At 37.5% G+C, this 17278-nt stretch overlaps 1 protein-coding gene across 4 annotated transcripts; it reads left to right on the top strand.

Annotated features, from left to right (window-relative positions):
- On the top strand, positions 1–13578 carry mpz (myelin protein zero). Of its 4 annotated transcripts, none has more exons than XM_084118675.1 (9): positions 1–45; positions 172–243; positions 1213–1288; positions 1415–1822; positions 2604–2767; positions 3948–4161; positions 4848–4977; positions 5437–5485; positions 10041–13578. In XM_084118675.1, the coding sequence occupies exons 4-9, from the start codon at positions 1777–1779 to the stop codon at positions 10122–10124; spliced, it is 687 nt and encodes a 228-aa protein (XP_083974801.1). In that variant the 5' UTR covers positions 1–45; positions 172–243; positions 1213–1288; positions 1415–1776; the 3' UTR covers positions 10125–13578. The 4 variants fall into 4 exon arrangements, with proteins under 4 accessions (XP_083974801.1, XP_083974802.1, XP_083974804.1 ...); XM_084118676.1 differs by having other exon boundaries at positions 3–45; positions 9753–13578; XM_084118678.1 differs by having other exon boundaries at positions 6–45; positions 11871–13578.
- Positions 13579–17278: the final 3700 nt, after the last annotated feature.

The raw sequence follows: 17278 nt of genomic DNA on the forward strand, positions 1-17278 counted from the left end.
ACCGGGGAATGCATGAACTGAAAAGATGGATGCTTTGAATACAATGTATGTTTGGATACACATGTCAAAAAAATTACAATTCTGTCATGTCGTACCAAACTTATGACTTTCTTTTTTTATTTGGAAAACAAAAGATATTTTGAGAAATGTCTCCGTGTTTTTTGTCCATAGAATGGAAGTCAATGTTACCAACATCCATCAATGTCGTCTTTTATCTTCTGCAGAAGAAAGCAAGCTATAAAGGTATGAAATGAAGCTGTGAAAATGTTAACAGAATTTGCATTTTTGGGTGAACGATCCCTTTAACCCTGTAAAGTCTTTTTTTTTAATGGAACAGTTTAGACTTTAGATATATTTTAAAAAATCTTTTAAAAAAGTTTGCATTTTGTATCATATTTGATACATCAGGCTTTTATGGCTAATATATAGAGGAGCTCACACTCGAGGAAAAAACTTTTTTTATTCAAAGCAATGCAATATAATTATTAAAGAGATGTACAGATAAACAATCCTCAAATGTCTGTCATATTTGATACTTGCATGTGTGAATAATCAAGTTGCTTCAGTCCAGTAAAAGGTCACCTTGAAATATTACTAACAATCTAAAAGTTATTTTTACATTTACTTTATAAAAATCATTAAATTTCCCACAGCAAAAAGACGAGTATAATAATCTAAAAGTGGACGTTTAGAATTACACTAAAAGGCCTTTTACTGACTAAAAAAGTAATTGTCAATCATAGGGCAGAAAGCTTTGTAGATTGTAAATGTTTCGATCATGTTATATAGACATACATATATCTATATGTAGGGTTTATAGGGTTAAAGATGAAGTGTTGGTCCAATTTAATATGCAAAATAAGGTAGGTTGATTCTCCCGGAAGTCTAAACAAAATGGCGCTATCAAAACTTTTTGTAAACATTAGCTTAACCATTTGGCTTGAATTTGGGGCATGAAAAACGGTTTGTCCGAATAATGGCGGACGGGAATGGTCTGGAAACCTGTTTGAAAATATTATCCCTCCTTTTCCATTTTGGTGATGCTTGCGGCACATAAGTTACACCCTTCACCTTTAAGTCCATCTTCTTTTCTGTAATGTGAACATGAGTGGCAGGCAGATGGCGACCAGGTCAGGACAGGTGAGATGTTAAAGACCTGCAGCTCATTGTGTTTTCAGACCGACAGCTTCTCTGGGTATGTTTTGTTTATAGAGCCGAATCATCTGCATAAGAGAGAAAGGATTACAGACAAACAGCACTCAACCGTGACAGGATAAGGAGAAAGGAGGTATCAGACTATTAAGCCACAGATAGACACACACACCCACATAAACTGAACTCCAAATATAATCTGACTCTTCTTTATTGCTGCAGTGTCTTTGTCCTTCAAATTTGATCTTTCCTTGTTAAACAGATGCTGTGATGCTTTGATTAACTGGCTGGGGAACGAGAGAGAGGATTCATTCTCAGGTTATTGTATCACTCGCCTTTTCTATAGCGTGTTCACAGACAGTCTTTTAGATGGAGACAAAGAGAGAGAGCGAGAGAGACTGTCCTATCAGGGACGGGGCCAAAGAGAAGGCAAGAGATAATGAGGCGGTGAGGGCGGGGCTTAAGTTTGGGGTGTGGTTGGGTTTAAAGTCCAGGACTGAATAGTCTCATCTTGATGCCCTCTGGTCTCATTCCCTTCTTCCCTCCATCTCTTCTCCTTTCTCCATCCCTCGCTCTCTCGGAACCCCTTTACATATTGACCTGCGGGGAGATCGGAGGGAGATCATGCTGTCTATACTGGCACTGACGTCCGTGGTGCTCTTGGGCATAGGTAAATACATTTCATCCATCTTGCATTTCATTACTTTGTAACAACAAAGCAAACAAACTTTGAACCAAACTAACCAGAAAACATCTAGAAGTCCTTCACTTTAGCTTTTGTACAACCTGACAGTATTATTGTGTGTTCAGACTCACCTGTGTTTTGTGCACCTGATGCCTACCTGTTCGAGACTGGCCAGGTTTGAGAGATGAGGTAGATCAGAAAGGACCTTAGTCAACCTATCACAGTCAGAATAGAGAGAATCTTTCCTTTTCTTTTTTGTTAGCTCTCAATTTGATGAATTTTAACTTTTTAATACTTTCTAATGTGTAGCCTATCTGAAATACTCACAAAGCTTCTTACAAGAATATCTTAAAAATACAAATATTACATTTTTATATTATAATGTGAATTTATTTCCCCTCAGTCTTTAAAAATAGATGTAAAAAACTGTGTGTGTGTATTATGTATTTTAATATTTTTATGTGACTTTTTTTGCATCTAGGAAATCAAGATTTCTAGTTATTTATATACTTGGATATAGCTTGATGAATAATAATATTCGTTTGAAAATGAATATATGTGCCCATCATTTAAAATAATTCTTTAGTGCAACATTGCTGACTTTTCAAACTTCACAGATGGTCTTCAGATTTTATTTTTTGTCTTATTTCGTATTTTCACATTTGAATTTTACATTTCTACCACTGTAGTTTTATTCTTTTTTTTTTTTAAAGATTTGTGTCCCCATGTAGGCTAATATTCCTCGCTCTGTGTTTGTATGTTCCAGCCTCTCAGACCACGGCTATCGTTGTGTACACAAGCTGGGAGAAACATGCTTTGGTGGGCACAGATGTCAGACTCTCCTGCTCTTTCTTCTCCTGGCAGTGGACTTCTCCAGATGTGACCTTCTCATGGCACTACCGTGCAGATGGGGCTAAAGAGGGCATCTCAGTGCGTAGAAACATGCACACGCACGCAGAAACTCACTATTTTAACACACTCCTACATTTTTTTAAATTCTAGAATTATGTGTATTTGTGGAATTAAATGGAGAGTTCACCTAAAAATGACATTCATTACATTAACTCCAGATTATAGCATATTTTAGCATGGAACACATAAGGAGACTTTTTCACTTTGATTTTATGTAAAAGAGAAGCTTGGGCATTCTGCTGAACATCTCTTTTTGTGTACCTTGCTAGAGAGAAAATCATTCAGGTTTGAAAGAACATGAGTGAGAATAAAATTGTTCGTTTTTGGGTTAACTATACCATTAAGATAGTGTCTCTGCACAGAGAAACACACAAAGCTAATTTACAAAACATGTTAAAATAAATATATTGACCAATGTTCACACAAAGACGTATTTGGTACCTTTAATGGCTTAGGAATTGCACTGATTTAATTTTAATTTTAGTTCATTTATTTGTTAGAAGTTGCAATTATTTCTTAATAGTCAGGCATTCTTCAGCAGACAAGGCAACCAAAACATTTTAACCACAACAAATAAAGGACATTTTCACATAAAATTATTTAACTGTCTATATTCCGAAATATCTGAAGAAAAAATTAAAAGGCAATCCATGCTTGAGAGCAGCTACTTTAGTTTTACAAGTTTTTAATAATTAATTTAATATGCAATTTCAGCATGAAGCCAATTATTATTAACATAGTGTGACTGCATTTCACTAAACCTGTTAAAAGGTGTGTGTACTGGTAATGTAACACAAATCTGTATGAAAACATGCTCACCCCTTGGGAATAATATCCATGTGTCCGTGTGGTTTGTAGAGATAATTACCATGCAAATAGAAATATTATGCTCTTGTGGGTGTAGTTCTGCTTTCCACATTGCACTGCGCTGTGCAGTTCTTTGAGTTGGCCGACCAGCTTCATTCATTTGTGGATGCTTTTTCATACTGGTTTAATTTTATTCACTATGCAATGCAACACAGTGGTTTGAATAGCATGACTTAATTTGATTTTACATTTTACACTGTATAGGCTGTTTTGCTGTTAAGACTCACTGCTTCCGTTTTAATTGCTGAAGTTGATATAATCATGTCTGATATAATATTACATTTTAGGATGAGATATGTGATGATAAAATAAGCTTTCTTTCCTTGTTTAGATTTTCCACTATGCAGGCGGAGCTCCCTACCTGGACACCAAAGGCCCGTTCCGGGACCGCATTGAGTTTGTGGGGAACCCCAGTCGCCGTGACGGTTCTATCCTGATCAAGAATGTCGACTTAGGAGACAATGGAACTTTCACCTGTGACGCCAAGAACCCACCTGACATTGCCGGCCACCCCTCCAGCGTTCGACTGATGGTGTTTGAGACTGGTAACCGATCACTATGAACATTTTTGTCTTCATTCACTAATAAAAAAAAGACGATTTAAAAAAAATGCCAGCTTTGCAGAGAAACACGCTATACAAGAAAACCATTTGGATTCCTCATTTGTTTTCTCCTCATGCTGCAGTTGCTAAGACTGATTTTTGCCTTTAGGCTCATCTTATTCCAGGGTGGCATACAAAATCTGAGATCTTATGGCAGGAGATGAAAGTTTACTGCTAATGGAAGAACAAAATAACAGTAAAGCAGAGACCTGAGTGGTTTCCTTGTGTAGTTTCCATTTTTAGTTTTTTCAGAGAGTGAAATTTTTGTGAAAAATAGCCATTGTTGGATCCAAATGCCTCACACAGAGCCTAATTCATCAAATGAATGCTTTTTTTGCACAGGTGCTTTTGATTTTCCCCCTTGTTCCCCTTTTAAACAATAGGTTTAACTTCTGAGCGCGATATTTGTAGGTTAAGCCGGCTTGTTTGGAAGGAGAATATGAGCACCTTTCCAGGTGGACATTGATTGATTGATTGATGTTGTTTGCTGTTATTTTTCAGTAATATAGTTGTGTCTGTAAAAACTAAACAGGTGCATTAAGGGAAGGACAACTAATAAATCAGTACTGTAAAAGGCCTTTAATCTGCATACCTAAACTCACTTTATATTCTCTCTTTTTCTTTCTTAGTTCCAGTCCAGGCTGGTGTGATAACAGGGGCCATTATTGGCGTAGTGTTGGGACTGCTGATCCTTATTGTGGCAATTTACTATTTGATGCGTTTCCTGGTCGCCAGACGAGTGTTCAGCTTGAGCATGAGGTCAGTCTGGGAGCATCTGCTCCCTCAAGCCAAACCCGACCCTCTGCCCGGCCTTGACACACACGCTCCTATTCACACGCACACTCTTACCAAGACACAGCCCAGATCCCCACTAGTCACACACTCACACAAAAACACACACGTAACAAGCGATACATCAATGGAACCCCCAACCAAACTAGAGAGTAGTAAGCCAACTGGTCTTGCATAGCCATAGCCATATGCATATGCACAATGCAGAACCACACATTTAGGCAGGAAGAATGACATGCCCAACCACAGTTTTTGTTTTTATGTGCCATTTATCTTTTTTATGAAATAGATTGTGGGAGGTCTATAGGCATACTTGAGGATGAGACTTTAGGACAACTACTGTAGCAAACATGCAGTTCATTTGAGTTCTCCATCCACCAGATGGCCACATTGTTTATGCAATTTTTGTATTTTTGTTCCCCTTAGCAAACATGGCAAGAAAGGCAAAGGAAAAGAAGGATCACAGCAAAAACAGGCAAGTGTTCACATGCTTCCACCCTAAAAACGCACACAAACACACATGCACATACACGCATGCTTGCTAGTTTCTTTCACTTGTGCTTTGTTAAAGACCTCCTGTCCTCCAATGCTCTCCCCCCTTTTTTGTCTGTGGTTAATTGTATTTAAAGTACTTTTTAAAACAAGTAAAGGGATTTTTAGTTAGCAGCTATATAAGCATATGTCAAAACTTGAGAATAATTACTTCTTTTACGTCTCTTATGCTGCTCACCAAGGCTGCATTTATTTAAAGTCCCCATAATTTTATCGCTTAAAACTCATCTTTGATCACCAAAATGACAAATATAAACATTTTTTCCTGTAAAAAAAAAAAAAAAAAAAAAATCCTCATGCCTTAAAATAGCTTGAATGTAACTACACCCTTGCTTCATTTAGTATATGCGGAGCCATTAATATGCAAATGAGCCCGCCTCCAGTCATTTGCTCAATGATTCACTGTCAACTTTACTGTAGGTAAACACTGCACAATGGTATCGCTCTTTAAAACGTTGGACACATAACGGTAATTATTAAAAATATGATTAGCCTTTTGCTTGACTACGTTATCAAACAGCTGATAATGTGTTGCTAATGTTACATAAACCATGTTCCCGTTCGCCATCTCAGAGTCAGACAGCTGCTTTCTAAAAATCAGTGTCCTTAGAAACGCTTTGAACAACTCAGAACGTCAGTGGAGAAAGGCATATAGTTCATCATAACATCGTAATATACATCATTTACATAATTCACTCGCTATATTGCTAAATGTACCCGATTTTTCATATCAACAGAAAAATATTCCTGTTTCTCCACTGCTTCAGAGCGCTCATAGTTAATGATATGCTAAAGCCCGCCCGCATGTTGACCTGACTGGTTACAAGGTAGTTTGTGACGTAAGAAACAACAGCAATTTCAAACCACGTTTTTGACACTGTCATTGGTTCACTGCAGTTTTAAGGAGAAAATACTCAGCAATGGTGTTGACTTTGCACATGGTTTGTCTTAAAGCATATTAAAAACACCACATAGACATATAAACAACATTAAAAACTTTATTTTCACCACAGGGGTCTTTAATCAAAAATACAGTCAAATATAATACTGTAATATTGTGTAATAGTATTACAATTTAAAACAGCGATGGGCAAATTCTGTCCTGCAGAGTTTCTCCAACCCTGATAAAACTCATCTGCCTGCAGCCAGTGCTAGATAGGATCTGATTACATGTAATGTAGATTACGTAATCAGATTCCAAAAATTAAGTAAGTTGTAATAAGATTATATTACATTTTACATTATTTTACATTATATAACTTTTTTTATTGGATACATTACATTTTATACTCACAATGGCAGTAAATTATTCATATTCACATTCATTGATTCTCCATACTAGCAGATGAACAAATAAAATATATATATTTTTAAATTAAGTAAGTGTTTTATTTTGATGGCTTTTATTATAAAGTGATTTGTTCGAATTTTATATTTTTATGATTTAATTAATGGCTTTTAATTAAACTCATGAACCCCAGTCTGGGAAACCCTGAAGTAATGTAATATTTAATGCACTTTATGTTGTTGATAACAAAGAATGGAATATATATTTATCTCTTTGTATTTTTTATCAATTTTAACAAGATTATCCTATTCAAATCAATGTGATAAACGAGTTAGGTCAAAAGTAATCTAAAAGTAATCAAAAAGTAGTCCGATTTTGTTACCATAAATGTGTAATGTATTTTTTTTTTACTAACTACAACTAACAAATCTACCCAGCACTGCAAGTAGCCTTCTAGTAATCCTGAAGACATTCGCTGCTTCTGAAATCAAATGCTTCCTTACTATACAGTATGCAAAAAAACAATCGTGTAGAATGTCCGAATACATAGTATTCGAAAAACAGTAGGCGTAAAGTACCCGGGTGACCCAATGCTTCCGCCCAGATTCTAAGGTGTGCATACAATGGACATTTTACTATCCCATGAGGCCACGGGAGAGGATTTATGAGTGGCAGTGATGTGACACAACTGACGCTGGTAGGTCATGTGACATCAACAACATGGCGGATGTAGTACGTCTGAATTTCATTCATGCTACCCATATTCATAGAGCATATTGTTTTTAACAGTCATTACGTAATTTCAAATTCAAATGTAGCACCTACTCTGACAGTATGCGATTTCGAAGCAGCGATTGATTAGCTGGTTCAGGTGGTCAGATTAGGGTTGGAGCTAAACACCTCTACGACTGAGTTTCCCCATCAATAATTTAAAGAACTATATATTTTTAATTTATTCCTATGATGGCTAAGCTGAATTTTTAGCAGCCAATATTCCAGTCTTCAGTGTCACACAATTCTTTAGAAATCATTCTATGCTGATTTTAAATTGTAATCATATTTCACAATATTACTGTTTTACTATATTTTTGATCAAATAAATGCAGCCTTGGTTGAGCGTAAGAGACTTAAAAAATATAAAATATAAAATAAAGGTTTGACCAGTAATGTACTGTATGTGTGTGTATATATAGGCTTAATGAAAGCAAATAATTAAATAATGATTCTTATTATTAATAAATGTAATAATAAAATAAGCACTATAGAGAAAGGTCAGGTGCATGGCAGGCGAAACTCCAGGTAAAGCCACATCTACCTCAGTGTCTGTGCTCCCTTCTGCATGCCAGTTTATGAAGCCTCATTCGCAATGCATGTAAACATATTTGTAATACAGTACATGCTTAGACTAGAGTAGCTGTACCTCATCAAAAATAGAAGCAGGGGACATTTGGGATATAGCAATGGTGTCAAAACTACATGTTTTGAAGGATATAGGCACACAGGCTTGTTTGTTGCCATCACATACTGTAGACTGCAGTTGCGCGCTCAAGGCCTGTAATAAGCCATGTGGAGAATTATATATTAGGCTACGCTATAACAGTATAATTTGTGGGCCAGATTTAAGAATACTTTCGGCTCTTCTCTATAATCCCGTGGACTTCGAGGACACCACGGTGTCATTGAGCTGGCAGTCAAATGGAGCTCATACATCTTTTACTGTGCTAACATGCCATTCATTTGCATACCACCTTACTTTTCTTTCTCTCTCTGGGTTTATTTTCTTCTATGCACTTTTCCACGCCATTATCCTTCACATCCTTCATATCACAGAATCGTATTTTTCTCCTCTAGCAGTCTGTTTTCCGCTGGCATCCGTTCTCTCCGCAGGTGAACAGTAAAATGCTGTCAGACTGAATCATGTATGCACTTTAATCATGTATTACATCATGACAAACACCATCATGTACAATCAAGACATTTCTTTCCTTGCACACATCTCATCTCTTACAGGATCAAACTAGCAGATTTCCAGTCTTGTATTGTTCATGTTCTTTCTCTTTTTATTGCCTTTCTTCTTTCTTTCCGTCATCTGTTTCAGTATACATTCCTCTATTTGTACTCCTGTGTATGAGTCTCCTGTCAGCTTCTCTCTTTCTCTTTCATTTCTTTTTTTTCTTGGTTCTGTCAGTGTAAACCCAGTCCACCCTCCAATATCTATTCAACTGAATGAAGGTTGATAAAATGCTGCAGATTAGAACTAAGATCTCAGGACTTTAAAATTCCATTGTGGAAACTTGCTGGATAGTCGTATATGTTTAAAGACAATTTGTATTATAAAAGCAGCAAGTTAAAATGTACAGTTATTGTAAGCCTTTCTTGAACTTATTTATAGATTTGACATCACAAAGAACTTTAAAAGAATATTTTTGATAAATTCAGTGATAATCAGGTTTAAATTAGAGCTTAACTTGTTTATATTCTGGAACATTAATTTTAAAGGTGAAGTGTATAATTTCTGCACTACTAGTAGCATCAAACAAAACTGGAAAAAATAATAACATTGTCTTTCCAAAAGCCACTATCACCCTTTCATTGTTTTGACAAACAGGACTCGGAGCGTAGTGTTGCTCTGTTCAGGAAGTCCACTTACTGTACAACTTTTTACTTGGGAAAAATGATTCACTTCACCTTTAATTGAGTTACATGTGCAGCATCATTTCTAGTTTCTGACAGACATACAGTGAATCATCTTTGTGGAAAGACTAAAGATAATCAAACATGTTTCAGCATCCCTAGGGTGAAGGGGTCAAAGGTCAGCTGTATGAGTTCTTTTATTTAGGTGCTGTGATGTCACGCTGTCACTCCCTAACTGGCCACTTCCTGTTTTGTCCTCCATTTCCAGAAACCGAAAGTTCCCCTGGTGTTCATCTCCTTCTAACCACTTGTTTAGCATTTCACTCTCTCTTTTCTTCTTCTACTTCTCTTCTGTAATGAAACTACCTCCCTTATTCTGGTTCCTCATATCCGATAAACTCATCTGACCATTCCCACCTAACCCACAAGCCCTTCTTTTTCCTTTCTCTCTTTGCTTTTTGCTTTCTTTCTATACCTCTCTCTCTCTCTCTCTCTCTCTCTCTTTCCTCCCGTAGAGACTCACTCCTCCCCTCTCCACACTCCCTCTCTTTTCCAGGCTTCAGCTGTGATGGATCCGGCCAAGCTGAAGGCAGTAGCATCAGAGAAGAAGAAACAGGAGTCTCGAAGAGAGAAGAAATAGGGATTGTGGAGCAGAGAGCTAGAGCCCCGGAGTGGGGCTGCCTCGACCCAGACTCAAGCCCAGGGAGAGGCAGCAGAGTTGGGCAGGCAGGACAGGGTTCTTATGACCATTGAGCTAGAGCTCACTAAACAGGAGAGAGAGAAAGGGCAAACTAAAACAAGTCCCGCAGCGCTCTTTTCTCAACTCGCTCACAAAATCGCTCTCAAGTAAGAGAGACGGGTGTGAAAAGAGGGGGTGGTGGAGAGTTTTGGAGGTGAGGAGTGAAAGATGAATCCTTAAAAACAGGAGGACAGGAGAGGGGTGAAGTTTTTCTCATTATAATCTCAAACCCCCCTCCCAAAAAAAAACACATTTAAAAAAAAATAATAATAATCTGTGTCCAATCTAGGTGCAACACAATCAAGCGACAAGTTAAACAGTTTTGTTGGAGAAAATGTCTTGCGCTGCTGTGACAATATATTTTATAATTATATTATATATTCTAATTAGATATATTTTGGGTTGCTTGGGTTCTGCCTTTGTTACGTTAATCTGGATAGCTCCACCCACATTAAAATCGAATTGGTCCAAAATCAGGCTTCGCATGCAGTGAGGTTCAAAAATCTGAAAAGCTTCTTGTTTTTCTACTTTACTAAAAAATTATAAATTATATTATCGGCATAACTTAAGAGTGAAGAGGTGATTTAAAAAGTAAATTTCAGATTCTCTAAGTATTTGCTTTGTCTCTATTTTGGACAAAAAATGTCTTGCGCAGCTGTGACAAGATATTTAAAAATTGTAATATGTAATTATTATATTATAATTTAGGTTGCTGGGATTCTGTTACATTAATCTGGATAACTCTGTTCACATTATTATCTCGTTGGTCCAAAATCACACTATGCATGCAGTGAGGTTACGTTCAGTATAACAATAAGTGAAAACGTTTTAGTATTTAGTAACTCACAAGTTTATGCAAAACCTGATGTTCTCCAAAGAGCATCTTGATATTTCTTATTTAGTAAACTAGAAATTAATTAGATTTTGAATCCTAGTTTTTCAGTGTGGACTTTTGAACCCCACTCTTGATCTTTTAAATCTGTTCAATGAAAATGTGCTCCGTTTGTGTTTCCAGGGAGTACAGACAAATTACTTGCCGCCCAAAAGTTGTTGCATTGCACCTGGTTAGGACACAGTCTTAAAAATAACATCACTTCATCACACATTCACAACAAAACCCAGAGCTGAGAGCCGTCCTTTGCACACACACTGACAGATGTGTTTTTGAGAGCTGTAATGGTGGCAGAATGGTGAAGATTTCCACTTGTTAAGTGACAGACCGCTCCGCCATCTCGCTCTCTCTCTCTCTCTCTCTCTCTCTCTCTCTCTCTCTCGCTCTCTCTCTCTCTCTCTCTCTCTCTCTCTCTCTCTCTCTCTCTCTCTCTCTCTCTCTCTCTCTCTCTCTCTCTCTCTCTCTCTCTCTCTCTCTCTCTCTCTCTCTCTCTCTCTCTCTCTCTCTCTCTCTCTCTCTCTCTCTCTCTCTCTCTCCCCACACACATACAGTCTTATACAAGAGCACAATCACAATCCTCGCCGCACACTTTTCACACTTTGTATTCTTGCTGAACAGTTATTTTGGAAACTTTAATTTTAACTGTATTTTCTCTTGTTCCCTCCCTCTCTTTCTGTTTTTCTCTGTTTTACTGCCTGTCGCTCTGTTTTTGTCTGTCTTTGGTCTTTCTATCCTCTAATCTCTCTTCCGTATAGCATTTCTGACACTTTTTGTTTGTTTTTTTAAATTACTTTTCCATCTATAAATTCACCTTTCTCATCATCTGATATACTGGTGCTATTACATCACTTCCTGTAGGCCGGCCCCCTAAAGTAGCCTCCCTCCCCGCCCTTCATTTACTGAGAGCTAAATATAGCACTAGTATTTTTTTAGTCATAGATCACACACATGCACTTTCTCACAATTAAAATTTAATTTCAGTCAAATAAAATTCGTCCATACTTTCTGAAACACATGCTAACACTCATGGCGTCATCTCATGTATCCCATCGTACAATTTTAAGTGCCTTCCCAAAACGTTTTTGACGTAGTTTACAGCAATTCGAATTTGACTTAGAGTTTTACTGTGTTTTTACTCCGACCGCAGTGACTGAAATACCCAAAATGACGTCGATACTGTTAACACACACTGTGACTTGATTACTCGATACTTGATACTCTAAGCCAGATTCTCACGTCTGTCTGCATAAGCTGTTGTCTGACAAACAGCTGATTATTTTAACAACTCACTTGTAACTGGAGAAACTATCTCTGTATCCCTTCTGTCCCTTTTTTAAACGACTGCCCAATGAGGGCCGGCTCTTATGGTGGCACTTACCAGTCATCACTCATCCCAAGTCCTCGATTTACTTCACCTCTCTCTCATCCTCCTATAACTATCCCAAACACTCATCCACCACCTCCACTTCTCATTCCCTGTTTCTGCTGGTAAGAAAACCCCAGCACTCTCTCCTGCCCCCTGCTGCCCACATGAGAACATTCATTTTTCATTCGGCCATATTGTTGCAAAGACTTCAATGCAAAAAAAAAAAAAAAAGTTCCTTTAGCTAGCTCTCTGCCGACCATGATAGATGTGTGTATGTTTGTAGTCTGATGACATGTCTGTAACCTGTCAACATGTTAGGGGAACAAAACAACATAAAAACAACATTGTAGCAATATTTGTCATGTCAATGTCAGTAATGACAAGCTGTGCAGCAGCACCCTGGACTGTTTGTGTGTTGGAAGCAGAAATGTAATAGTTTAATGATGTTTAATAATATTTCTGCACTCTCATTTGACTGACATGGCAGAATTCATGTGGTTGTTTCTTCATAAAAATGTTTACCATCATGGTGTTGGCATGCTAAGGTCACAGAAATGATGCATTAAGGACAGCAAGGTTTTTGAGAGTGATATAAATGATTAAATACTGAGATGAGGACTTGGACTCAATTCATATTCAGGTGAAAAGTCAAGCCAAAGTCCAATAAACATCTCAATCTCACAGGATATGTTTTTCTCTTCAAGTCTTCATGCATGTCAGCCTCGAGCCAGATAGGGGCACTCATCGGGAATGCTGGGAAAAGTTGTAGAATTGCGAAGGGGAGATACGTTTGTTAACCTACAGACAGATGCTTTTTATGCATCTCAGAGTAAATGTCGAGCAGCCACATGGTACCTGCCATTAAACTGTTTAAATATCTGGGAATTCCCATGTTGTATGTATTGGTACAGGTCTATTTAACCGTTCTCTCTCCAAACTCCATTTAAAACGTCTAATTATTTTTTTACTTTTATTTAGTACTTTTATTTTGACTTTAACCAAGCTAACTTTGATTTTCTGTAAAATGTCTTGTAAAAAGAAAAATGTCAAATTCAAATAATTTCAGAAAAACATCAATAAAAAAATCAGATCCCTTGTGTGTGTGTTTTGATAGAATGGTCTAAATAACCATCAGTGGGACGCAGATGAGTGAATAACTCCATGGATTGTTTAGAGTAAAAGAGAAATGTAATGTAATTTTGGAGATATATACAGTAAATGTCACAAACCGATAAATAACGACAGTATTATGTGTATTGCGTGATTTTCACCCAGTAACCGTTACAACATGTTCCTGGATGTTCCATGAAGGGATTCCTGAATTTTATTTTATTTTTTTGTAAGGAGAAATGCATGTAATCTAATTCTATCATTTTAATTATCAAAACATTATATTAATGTGCAACCTTGTTGTCACATGATTTCTTGATACAGAATATACACTAAAATCAATTGCATATGAATTTAAGATAACATCCTTTGTGGGTGCTTAAAGTCTTTATTGGGAAGGTTGTACTGTGTTCATATGTGGTTGAGGTTTGATGTCTCCAGAACCAGCCCTGTTTACCTGTAGTAGCCTGGGGCCAGTTGCATAAACTTAGCCAATGTTAAGACTTGTGTCTTTAATTACTCACCCTCATGTCGTTCCAAAGCTGTGAGACTTTCGTTCATCTTTGGAACATAAATGAAGATCTTTTTGATGAAATCTGAGAGCTTTCTGTCCCTCCATTTACAGCTAAGCAACTACTAATTTAATGCTTCAAAAAGTTCATAAAGAGATCGTAAAACTAATCCAAATGAATGGAGCGATAGTCAAAATTTTCTGAAAAGACATGGGCTGCGTTTCACGATAACGTTTTCTCTTAGCGCTTGTTCCCCGAACCATACCATAGGAAGCTGATTAAGATATACCTTCTTACGTGCGACGTTACCAGGTGCTGTCCGTGGCAATGGTGCTGAATTTGTTGATATCGATGGCTCGAGAATCATATTCTCTTGTGCAGGGGCTGCTTCACTGAATTATGTGAGGTGTTCTTTATAAAAGAAGCACTTCAGAAATAGTTGAAATTGCATTTATTAGGACTCATGGGATATTATAAAAGATAATCCAAACTATAATAGCCTATACATATTTTAAAATTGAATCATATATTGCTGCCACAATAACCATTACAATTTTTTCCTGCTTTCTTCTCTTTCCCATTTTTTGTTCGCTGAGGTGGAGCTGCGATGAAATATTGTTCTTGTAAATATTTTCCAGCATTTCAGTAATAAAAGTGTAGCTATATCTTACGTACAGTGATCAAAAAGGATTTAAACTGATTTTTTATTATATTATCCAAAGGTACATCAGCTGGCAAACCATTAAAGGCTTAATAGTCTATTTAAAGGGAATGATTGTGGTGGGGAGTTTGCTCAAACTATGGCAGCGACACAGCATATAGTTGTTCTAAAAGAAGGCGCAGCTCTGCGGAGCGCTTTCAAGGGTCCAGTGAAAGCATAGGCTACTGTCAGTTAAGGCCTATTCAGACGCTAATTGTTTCTCATGGGCTCTTACAGTATTTTAAAATTTAAAAATCCCTGGCCAAATTACCTTTTTGACAAACAGGTCGTGTGGTAATTTAATTGCCGTCTGAATCCACATCTCTGCGTTTACAAGAAGAGATTCAAAATTCACTAACAACAATCAGTGTAATGACAATTTTATTCTTTGCATGAAAACATTTGCCTAATTGACACTGTCTGGGTGTATTAAAACTTCAGAATTATATTCGTATAGACCTGCAACAGTGATAAGCTAAAGCTAAGAGTGGTCCAGACCAACCTTCCGAACGTATGACTTACAGAGGGTATACTTAACTAAGAACATTTCGGGAAATGCGTATTAATGATAAGGTACAGCTTAAGGTGTAACTTAAGAACGTAGGGTTAAGAAGGTTTCGGGAAACCCAGCCATGATCATTTTATATGATGAACAGATTTAATTTAGGCTTTTATTCACTTATAAACATAAACAGAAGCTTAACCGAACCTGCTTGATGCGCGAGAACAAACCTCTTGCAGAAGCTCAAACGTGCTGCGTAAAACGAGAATGAAATTCATTGGGACTAAACCGCTCAATTCATATGGATTGGCTTTATCATCTCTTTATGAACTTTTTGAAGTGTCAAAGTGATAGTTGTGTAGCTGTCAATGGAGGGACATTAATCGGGATTAAGAAATATTGGCATGCACAGTATATACTGTATATATGTTTATATATATATATAAATAAATATTTTATATATAAATAACAAATTGTTCATAAATATATGCATGCATGTGTGTAATTATATATATACAAAATAATTATACACAGTACACACTCATATTTGTAAACACAAACTTTTGGATGCGATTCATTGTGAATGCCCCATCTCAGATTTCATCAAAAAGATCTTCATTTGTGTTCTGAAGATTTACATTTAATCATTTAGCAGATGCTTTTATTCAAAGCGACTTACAAATGAGGAGAGAAAGCAATCAAACTAACAATAGGACAACAATATGCAAGTGCCGTGACCATCCCCCAGTTAGTCCAGCACAGTACATGTAGCAAGGTTGTTGTTGTTTTTTGTTTTTGTTTTTAAAATAGATATAGAATAGTAAGTTTTAGTATTAATGGGTCAAGTGTTGCTGAAAAGATGCGTTTCTTGAAAATGGCTAAAGACTTAAGGCAGTCATTCCACCAGCAGGGAACAGGTGAGGGTCCGTTAAAATTGATTTTGTGCCTCTTTGAGATGGAACCACAAGGCGCCGTTCACTTGCAGAACGCAAGCTTCTGGATGGCATATAGGTCTTGAGTAATGAGTTTAGGCATAGGGGTGTCGAGCCTTGAATTTTATGCGAGCAGCAATTGGCAATCCAGTCATGGATGGAGTAATGGTTGATGAACCTATAGCTGAATGGAGAAGTTGTGGTGTAGTGTTGGGTTGGCAGGGACCACAAGCAGCTCTGTCTTCGCAAGGTTTAGTTGAAGGTGGCTGTCCTTCATCCAGCAAGAATTGCCTGTCAGGCAGGCTGAGATGCGAGCAGCTACCTTCGGATTCTGAGATGGATGGAATGAGAGGTAGAGTTGTGTGTCGTCAGCATTGCAGTGATAGGAAAAAACTTGTTTCTGAATGACAGATCCTAGTGGTGACATGTAGATGGAGAAGAGAAGTGGTCCAAGCACTGAGCCCTGAAGCACCCCAGTAGCTAGATGTTGCGACTTAGACACCTAACCTCTCCACGATACCCTGAAGGACCTACCTGAGGTAAGACTTGGACCATTGGAGTGCGGTTCCTGAGATGCCCTGTGTCTTGAGGGTTGACAGAAGGATCTGGTGGTTAACGGTGTTAACAGCAGCAGACCCAGCAGGATGAGTAATGAGGTTTTGGAAACTGCTCTTGCCAGTCTCAGAGCTTCAATAACCGGGAGCAGGGCAATCTCATTTGAGTGGCCACTTTTGAAACCAGACTGGTTGTAGTCCAGGAGGTTGTTCTGTGCAAGAAAGGTAGAGACTTGGTTGAAAATGACTCATTCAGGTGTTTTAGAAATAAATGGAAAAAGGGATACCGGTCTGTAATTTTCTAGATGTGCCGGATTTAGAGTGGGTTTTTTAAGCAGTGGGGTTACCCGAGCCTGCTTAAATGTTGTGGGAAAGGTACCAGTATGAAGAGTGGTGTTAATGAGGTGAATGAATTTGGGTACAACTGAGGAAGAAATGGTTTGAAGGAGATGAGTGGGGATAGGATCAAGTGGACAGGTAGAAGGGT

This window comes from Abramis brama (genome assembly GCF_963993115.1).
Source record: "Abramis brama genome assembly, chromosome: 7".
Taxonomy (NCBI): Eukaryota; Metazoa; Chordata; class Actinopteri; order Cypriniformes; family Leuciscidae; genus Abramis; species Abramis brama.

Excerpts from the sequence above, each read along its gene's own strand:
- mpz (XM_084118675.1), top strand. The coding sequence starts at position 1,777 with ATGCTGTCTATACTGGCACTGACGTCCGTGGTGCTCTTGGGCATAG. Across the intron at positions 1,823-2,603 it reads CGTGGTGCTCTTGGGCATAG|CCTCTCAGACCACGGCTATC; the intron begins GTAAATACATTT and ends TGTATGTTCCAG. Across the intron at positions 2,768-3,947 it reads GGGCTAAAGAGGGCATCTCA|ATTTTCCACTATGCAGGCGG; the intron begins GTGCGTAGAAAC and ends TTCCTTGTTTAG.